Source organism: Lepidochelys kempii, chromosome 11 (assembly GCF_965140285.1).
Source record: "Lepidochelys kempii isolate rLepKem1 chromosome 11, rLepKem1.hap1, whole genome shotgun sequence".
NCBI lineage: Eukaryota > Metazoa > Chordata > Testudines > Cheloniidae > Lepidochelys > Lepidochelys kempii.
The window spans coordinates 53,394,673-53,404,337 of record NC_136390.1 but is presented as its reverse complement, the minus strand read 5'-3'; the positions used below and the strand labels follow the sequence as shown (position 1 = coordinate 53,404,337).

The 9,665-nt window shown below is 45.4% G+C and overlaps 1 protein-coding gene across 1 annotated transcript; it reads left to right on the top strand.

Moving 5' to 3' along the window:
* Window positions 1-495: 495 nt before the first annotated feature.
* LOC140895966 (testis-specific serine/threonine-protein kinase 6-like) lies at window positions 496-1,320 on the top strand. Its single transcript, XM_073306960.1, has one exon. The coding sequence runs from the start codon at window positions 496-498 to the stop codon at window positions 1,318-1,320; it is 825 nt and encodes a 274-aa protein (XP_073163061.1).
* The last annotated feature ends 8,345 nt before the right edge of the window (window positions 1,321-9,665 follow it).

The window sequence follows — 9,665 nt, the reverse complement described above, 5'->3', positions numbered from 1 at the left end:
AGCATGCTCATTCTTTCTCGCCCCTCCATTCGGCTGGGACTGGACTCTGTGTGTGTTTCTCCCCAGGTGTGGGTTTTTAATGTAATTTGTTGCTTTAAGTTAGAAACCTTTTGTTCCTAGACTTTCTAAATTAGAGATACATTTTTAAAAAGCAGGTGGAAATGCCTTGGTTACGAGCATACACTAAAAAGTCTGATTTTAGTTTTCTGAGCCTATGAAATCTGATCTTAAGTCTGTTAACTTAGCACTGTGGGACTCCTGGGTTCTCAAAGGGGGGGACGGGTGAGCAACGGGGTTATATGACACGCCCGGTTACCAGTTTGTTACGACACTACTGGCACTTCACAATACCCAGTGTGCAGTGATGCGTCTGGGGCTAAGTGGCCCATGGACATATGGGAATGAAGGTGTACAGGTGCCAAGCACAATGGGTTGAAGCCATCAGTCCCAAAAGTATAAACGAAGTCTAGTTCAGCCCCCAAAGGAGCCTGCACCATGTCCCAAGGGGACAAGCTCCTGAGTACTCTGGGCTACAAGTTGGGCCAGACTCTGGGTGAGGGCAGTTACTCCAAGGTGAGGGTGGCCACCTCAGCCAAGTACAAGGGCCTGCTAGCCATCAAGGTGGTGGATCGGCACCGGGCACCGCCCGACTTTGTAAACAGGTTTCTGCCACGGGAGCTCTCCATCCTGCGGCTGATCCGGCATCCTCACATTGTACAGATCTTTGAGTTCATCGAGGTCTGCAATGGGAAACTCTACATCGTGATGGAAGCAGCGTCCACTGATCTGCTCCAGCTGGTGCAGCGACTGGGGAGAATTTCTTGTGTCCCTGAGGCCCGGGACATCTTTGGACAGATTGTGAGTGCCGTGCGCTACCTTCATGACCGGAACCTGGTGCACCGGGACCTCAAGTGTGAGAACGTCTTGCTCACCTCTGATGGCCGCCGGGCAAAGCTCACTGACTTTGGCTTTGGCAAGGAGGCACATGGCTACCCAGATTTGAGCACCACCTACTGTGGATCAAGTGCCTATGCCTCCCCTGAGGTGCTGCTGGGCATTCCCTACGACGCCAAGAAGTACGACATATGGAGCTTGGGCGTGGTGCTCTATGTGATGGTGACCGGCTGCATGCCCTTTGATGATACCCACATCCACAGCATGCCCCGCCGCCAGAAGAAGGGGGTCCTCTACCCTGATGGTCTTCCCCCTCTGCCTGAGCCCTGCAAAACCCTCATTGCCCAGCTGCTCCAGTTCAGTCCAGCTTCCCGGCCTGGGGTGGGACAAGTAGCCAAGAACAGCTGGCTGAAAGGGGAAGTCTAAAAAGAAGCAGCTTTTCCACTCTAGTTCCACATAGTCTAGCTGAGACACCAACTGTGCGGAGCTCCAGCTACAGCAATGTGGAGCAGTTGGCAGGAGGTTTACGAAAAAACTGACCACATGAAGCTGGTGAGGGTAATTAACTGAGCAACAACCATGTGGTGTTGCTGTCAAGGAGGGATTTAAACGGAGAGCAATCACACCAAATTGTCAGCTGTGGATGGACTCTGAGCACATGGAGCATTGAAGTGCTGCCTGCTGACTACCACATTTGTAGTACAGCCCCTGGGCAGTGTGCAGGACACTGCACTCCTGCCAGCTAGTTGTCTTGGACATTTGCCAGAGTCCATTGTGTTCAGAGATGAAGGTAGCTGGAAAGAGACACTATTTGCCTGCAACCTCCATGAGTGTGCAATAAAACTCTCTCTGTTCTTTGCTGCTGCCTCACAGTGCTGCTCCCTGCATTGTGCACAGCCAAACAGGACAGGGTCCGGTATGAGTCACATTAGCATTTATGGAAGGAACACTGCAAGGAGTGCGTGGGTGGGTTCACCTTACATTAGATCTTATAACCCTTTTCCCTTCTGTCTAATTCTTATTCCATCTATGCGCTAACCTTTCTTTGGAACTAAAACAATCTAAATAGCCTTCTGCTTTGGAGAGGTTCAAAACCAAACCTGGATCCCAAGCCAGAACTGGAACTCTACGTCCAAACTCCCTGAACTTTGGGTGTATCTGACATCCAGATTTCACACCACATTCGCTATCCTCCCCATCTAGTGGCAGCCAAAGCGTGGCTGGATAGGGCGTAGCATTTGGCCTTATCTTTTAATTTCTATGTTCAGAAATGTTTAGATGAACGCAGTTATAAAACATCTCCACCCATGTTCTGAAGCACTCCGGCCATGCTTGAGTCCCAGTCCCATTCATGCACATGTTTAATTTTACCCTGTGAAGTATCCCCACTGAGCTCAACCCACATTGCTTAAGTAACGTTTGCAGAATCAGGGCTTCAGTTTAGAAGGGGAAGGTAGAAGATATGTGTATGGGAGGAGTCTTTTTCTCTCCCTAAACCTCAAATTATCTGAATCCAGCCCTGCCCTGAATTTCAATCATTGAGGGTGCAAAAGGATCAAGGACACAACCCAATCCTGCCCCTGTGCTGGTTGGCTATTTGTTTCAAACCCTCCACCCTGTCCTTCCATCTAACTAATCCTCTCCTTACACAAACGCCACGAAAAAGATTTAAACAACAAACTCAGACCCAACATTGTGGCGCTACCATGGCATTTGCCACGGTCTTGTTCATTCTGCGTGTGCGTGGGGCCTTGTCTACCTGGGGAAAACTATTCAGTATAATCTGAGGTGTGAATTTAAATCGACGTAGCTATACCTGCATAACTTTCCCACAGAGACACTCTGATTCCAGTATGAGAGTGGCCTTTTTTACTTTAGCTGCTGGAGCTTAGGAAGGGGCTTGAGCTAAACTGAAAAAAAAAAAAAAAAAAAAAGCTTCTCTTATAGTGGAATAAGGATGTCCATATAAGGGGTTGTGCTAGTACACCTTTATCGGTATAACGGGCAAAACTTTCCCATAAGGCTTTATATCCTTTCCTCTACCTTTTGCGTGTCTTGTCCATTTAGATTATAAACTCTTATTCTGTTTATACAGCGCCTAGCACAATGAGGCACCAGTCTCAGTTGGCTTCTAGGCACGACTATAATAAACATTAATACTAATAAACAATAAAGGCTGGGATGGGAAAAACCACAGACCTGCCCCGGCTCTCTCTCCCTGCGAGAGAATTGTGGAGGGGTCACAGACCTGCTCTGAGTCTCAAGCATTGAGTTACAGCATGGGGGGGAAAAGATGGCGAGGTAGGTCATAGACCTGCCACTCATTTGCAAGGAGGAGATGCCCTCATTTCGGAACTACAAACTTTTTGAAAATACTTCTATTAAAGAAAGTCACAAGTAAAGAAGAAAAAGAACTAGGGTGAAGTGTTATAAAGATACAGTGACTGAACGTAAGCAAGAGATTGCTTGTAATCAAGTACCAGTGGAAAAAATGAATAGCTATCAGGGAAAACAAAATAAACTTCAGCATAACACAGGGGGTCAATAAGGTACAAATAATATTAAATCAGGTGGTTTGGCCACTAAGGTGTTCGAGTCAGTGTGGTTGAAAAAAGGTAGCCAGATTGCATAATACTGGTTGAATTTAATCACATCTCATGAGAAAGCTTTTCTAAACCAAGTTACCCAACGCCTCACAGAGCCATTTGCCTACAGTAGGGTCACAGAGGCCATGCCACTGCCTGCGATAACAAGTGGCAGCAATCAGGAGGACGCACAGAAGGGAATCAGCTTCGTTTAACGATTAATGTTAAGGCAGTGCTTCCAGTTTCTCCTTCCAGGTTGACCGACCAGTCCGAAGGCTTACTGGCATGTAGCTGTGCCATAGCTGGGACTGGAGGCTGCTTCCAAGCACAGGTAGATGGCCACATGCTAGGTCTACTCTAGCTAGTGCACTAAAAATAGCAGCATGGCTGAGGGGGTTCCAGACTTGCTGCAAGTTCTATTTCTGAGGGAGGTCACAGACGACGCCCAAGCTCCGCACAGTGGAGCTTGGCAGTCCCAGACCTGCTCCAAGATTTATGCACTTAGTGCGTGGAGGCGTCTCAGATTTGTACCGTATCTTACTCGTCACTTATGGCTGGAGGAGAGATGAAGACACATAGACGTGCCACAAGACTAATTAGCAGGGATATACACGTGCCTTATGGATTAACTTTAAGGCAATGTTTACGCTGTCTGTCCCTGTACTGATGAAATATTTTGCTCTGTTTCATGAAGAGACATTTAAAATCTCACTTTTTTTTAATCTTCCTTCAAATTTTTCATTTCTTGAGTGCAGCCTGGATAATATCTAACAATGATTAAAAGGCTGCCATTTACTAAAGACTTTCAAGGTGATATGCAAAGAAAACACTCTTCTCTTTCTTTCTTCTTGGTGGTGTTGCTTCTTGATAGTGTACAAAGAAACCTTGATTTTTTCAACTCTCTCTTTTTTTTCTGCTTCTTTTTAGCCTTAGAAATGTCAGGAAATAAAGTGTTGTCTTCAGAGACCTGTTACAACTTTCTCATCCCTCAGCTAAAGAGGCCGGGGGCAGGGGAGCAGGGGAGAAGTCTTCCACAAAGGACCTGACAATCCAAATTCTTCTGATTTCAGAGTAGCAGCCGTGTTAGTCTGTATTCACAAAAAGAACAGGAGTACTTGTGGCACCTTAGAGACTAACCAATTTATTTGAGCATAAGCTTTCGTGAGCTACAGCTCACTTCATCGGACGCATGCTGTAGCTCACGAAAGGTTATGCTCAAATAAATTGGTTAGTCTCTAAGGTGCCACAAGTACTCCTTTTCTTTTGCGAATACAGACTAACAGGGCTGTTACTCTGAAATCTGAAACCTTACTTAGTATAATGACTCAATTATAATTGGATACAATTAACTTAGGCTTGAATAGAGACTGGGAGTGGTTGAGTCATTACACTAAGTAAAACTATTTCCCCTTGTTTATTCTTCCCCCCCTGTTCCTCAGAGGTTCTTGTTAACTCCTGGAAATGGCCCGGAAATGGCCCACCTTGATTATCACTTCAAAAGGTTTTCTTTCCCCCCACCCCCCTTTTGGTAATAGCTCATCTTAAGTGATCACTCTCCTTACAATGTGTATTTTTTCATGGTCTGTGTGTATATAAATCTCCTCACTGTATTTTCCACTTTATGCATCAATTTATTTGAGCATAAGCTTTCGTGAGCTACAGTATGCATCCGATGAAGTGAGCTGTAGCTCACGAAAGCTCATGCTCAGATAAATTGGTTAGTCTCTAAGGTGCCACAAGTACTCCTTTTCTTTTTGCAAATTCTTCTGATCCCACTGACAATTAGCTCCTACTATTCTCCAGGCACGTGCACCCACATGGCAAGCACCCCTAATGAATTGCACAATTGGGGCCTACAGCTCAGATTTGCAAAGCTACCTAAAAGATCTGGATGCCTATTTCCTATTAAGTGAATTCCTTACCAAGGAAATACTATGGTATTCAGCCTTAGCCCAAAATAAGAGTGTCTACACAAGGGGCTTGCACTGATTGAACTAAATCCATTTCTAAACTGATTTAGTTAAATTGGTACAATTTTCCTGTATAGACAAGGTCTAAGTGTTTGTAGGATTAGGCCCAAATAGAGTTTCACTCCCAAGTAGGAGCTTGAGTTAAATAGTTGTTAAAAGAATTCTAAGCAGTCTGAATTAAATCCTGACCCCTATGAAATCAATGGCAAAACTCTCATTGATTTGATTCTAGCCCCAAGCTATCTACCTGCCTATATTTTTATTTTGCTCTGAAATATTTGGACTTGGAAGGGGGGCATTCCAGACCACTGTTTTGAAGACCCTTGAAAACACCAGTCTAGGATCACACAATGCTCTTGACACATCAAGAGTGCACTAGCTACACCTACCTGGGCCAGGGGCATTGCTGTCGTGGAAGCCACATAGGGTAAGGACGACCTCAGGCTTGAGATCTGCCAAAAGACAATATGTCTGAGGCAGCTAGGAGCCTTCCTCTATCTGTGGGTGTTGGGGGTGGGAGACTAACAATACATTTACTCCCATTCGCCTCTAACTAATACCCTGATAGGAAGAGTTGCTCTCTTCACATCCTGTTCCAGAGCAGTGCATCAGCATGCTAGTGCCTGGGAGCAACAAGGACTAGGAAGTGTCAGACTTCCCCTGCCTTGCAGTTACCAGTGAAAACACAGGGTGAGGCTGAGAAAGAAAAAGAGGGGTTGAAAACAAAATTCCCTGAGGGTTTCTGGGGTGTTTTTAATAACATAAGAATGTAAAGTATGAGTTTTGAATTGACAGCGTCCCTTGAAAACCAAAGTTTAGTACGAAAGGTGAGTGACTGAAATGTTTTGGACATTCCATGCATTTTTAGCATACTTTACCAAATACATCCCCAGTCCTGCAAACACTTACCAAGGTGCTTTACTTGGCTCATGTGAGTAGTCCCACTTAAATCCATGGCCTACTCCTGCTTCAAGTTAGACCCCTCCTCTGCGGTACTTCTACTGTAACATTGGAGGGAGGATGTTTTGCCTTCCCGTTGTGAATCAGGAATTGGGTCAGAGGGATTTAAAGTGAAGTTTGCCCCAGGTGAAGGGCCTGCAGAAGAAACTATGCCCCACTTAAGCCTCTTAACATGAGTCTTCAGTTAAGTCTGCTCCAACTCAAAGACTTCAGTGGGACTATTCACATGCTTAAAATTAAACTTGTGCTTTGATGGATCAAGGCCTGATAAAATTCAAAGTCCCCATTTTTTAGGCCTCCAACAAGTCTTCCATGGAACACCAGATTTCTGATATTTCTAAGGCCTGGTCTACACTTAAAAAAATGGTAATGGCATAGCTGTGTCAGTTATGGGTGTGATTTTTTTAACCAGTGTAAGTATGCCAGTAAAAACTGCAGTGTAAATACAGTATACCGATATAAATGCACCTTATACTGGTATAGTTTTTTCCCTTTCTGTACAGGAGTAAGCTATATCCGTACAAGCACCTCTTTATCGGTATAACTGCACCTACAGTATGGAGTTGTACTGGTGTAAAGTGGTACAACTTGTGGGTATATGTGACAGGGTGCTGGGCACGAACTGCTGAGCCAGCCTCTGTCATGCCAGCTCCAATTAAGGGAGGTAGATTGGAGTTGCCTGGAGAAACCTGCACCTGCTTGGCAAAGGGGAAACAGCTGCCAGGGGCTGCATAAAAGCCTCAGAGGAAGGAAGCTAGGGAGGTGGACTGAAAGGGGGAAACCAGAGAGTGGAAGCTCTTCCTTCCTGTACAGACTGAGAAGCCCCCAAGCTGTATATAGTGAGAAGGTGGTGGGATTGCACACTGTAAATAAACTGCACCGGTGATTGCTGAGCCAGAAGGTCTCTGAGTGGTTTTTTGGAGCAGAGCAGAGGCAGGACCAAGGGGGGCCCCCGCTATGCCCTGTTACAGTATATAAGGCCTAACATACAAGACACACAGAAAAAAAAAACACTTTAAAAATTAAACAGAAGTAAATTTCTGTGGAATGCAGTGTTTTGTGTATATCCTCTGTATTTGCCCTTGGAAAGTGCACCAGCCCTTGGTTTCCAGCTGTAGGGCTTATTAGCCCAGTACAGCATAGTGTGGTAAGAAGCTGTTTACAGTGACTTAAAAAACATTTTAAAGCTCGGGGAGACAATCCCTTTTCTCTCTGTTTTAGCTGAAAAAGTAAAGTTTCCAAAGGCTTCTCAAATGTTTTCCACTTTCACAGGCACGATTTGTACCATTGGCAGTGCCTGCAGGCTTCCCCCATATTTATCCCATGACAGCCTTGCAACAGCAACACACAGGCTTGTGACCACAAGGCTCAATTATTATCATTCCTTCTTTGCAGGGTTTCTCTGGCACTAGCAGCTTGTTCAGAAGGCAGCAGCATGCCAGCGTGCTGGCCCGAGGGAGGGCGCAGACATTCTGCCCACCCTGCATTCCATAAAGAGGCAGATGGACTGCAATGTTGGTTTTTAAGAAAACACATTAGGTTTGTCTTTCTCTCTCTCTCTTTTTTTTTCTTCTCTCTCTCTTTTCCACGATGGGTAAAGGAGGCCTGAAAGAGTTTGTGGTTTGTTTTTTAAAAGGTGCTGGCTTGTTTGTCTTTTTACCTTACAAATAGCTGGCATTACGTGGAAGACTTGTTAGAGGTCTCAGAAATGCAGTCTGCGAGCTACCTCACACCTTAATGTAAGGAGCAAGGAAGCATCAAACATTCAAAGACTTTTTCTCTCCCTTCCATTCCTCAGTTATTTAAGTTAAGTACATGTTAACAAAGACCATCAGCATAAATCATTTCATCCCAAAGGGCTTCATAAACTGCATATTCACATGAACCGAGGGCAGTCTCCAGGAGGTCAGCAGCCACGCTTACCCTTACGCACAATGCTTTTCCTTTCTCTTTCTTCTCCTTCCACCATATGCAGGGTTTAGTGAAATAGAAAGACCCAAGAGATGGCAGATAGGAAGGGAAGTGGCCTGTGCAATCATAAAAGGAAGGGAGGTGTCCACAAGACAAACTGTTAAAACATGACTCACACCAGGAAGAAGCCCAGCTGTGAGGCCTCAGCAAAAGCCCATGACATCCTACTCATTTTTAGATGCTGCCATAGGTGGTGCCTGGTAAGTTAAGCATTATGCGTCAGGTGGGAGTTAAAGATCACATGGCAGTGTAGAGCCCTGTTCTGCTGCCCTGTCTCCCTGTGGCTAGCCCTTATGCAAGAAGTCCTACTGAAGTCAATAAGACTAGTTTCGTGAGCTGTCAGAATGGGTAATCAGAATTTAAGATGGGTTAAGGACCCCCTGTGTTCTCATGTGCAAGACTCTGTTTGAGCTACTTCTGAATGCATAATGGCTGCCATAGACGCTGACTTCTATTTTTCCCCAGCAGTGCTCCACTCCTGCTCTGCCCCAAGGCCCCGTCTCCACCGCACCCCTTCCCTCAAGGCCCTACCTTCACTCCACCTCTTCCTGCCCCCCCTCTGATCCCTCCCCAAGGTCCTGTCCTCCCCCAAGCCTTGTCTCTGAGCTGCCTATCAATCAGCTGTTTGGCGGCAATGCCTATCAATCAGCTGATTGGGGGAGCCGCCAAACAGCTGATCAGTGGCGCCACTGAACAGCTGTGGCTAGCGGGTGCTCAACACCCACTAGATTTTTTTTTCCCTGTGGATGTTCCAGCCCCAGAGCACCCACGGAGTCAGGCCTATGATGACCGTTGCATTATCCCCAGGCACAGCAGCAGCAGTAATTATTACTCTCAGGCTACTTGCTGTAGAAAGAGGGTATATAACCAAAATCTCTGCTAAAATATGGTAATTTAGGCAATGGTTTCTGCTGAAATCCACAAGATGGCACAAAGAGGGAGCACGTGCACCCTGACCTTAAGTAGCACATCCTGACTAATAAATCTGCAGCGGTGTCTAGAGAACCATTGTTCCAAATGAATCAAGATGTGAGTTGGGATGCTGTTTTTGAAACATTACTGATCTGCACTGAATTGTCTTAGAAGCCATTTTACTGCATTCTAGATTTTGCTGCATGTTGTGTTTAGAGCAGTGATACTCAAGTGGCTCTTTGCAGTACATGATATTAAAACATTGGTTGATAATTAAATCACACAATCTAAGTTACTTACCAGTAAGGATGTTTTTACTATGTTATTAACCAAATGTAGTTGATAAAATTATTCCACGGCATGCATCCGATGA

What these genes read in the sequence shown, in the direction of transcription:
- LOC140895966 (XM_073306960.1), top strand. Translation starts at nt 496, where the DNA reads ATGTCCCAAGGGGACAAGCTCCTGAGTACTCTGGGCTACAAGTTGGGC.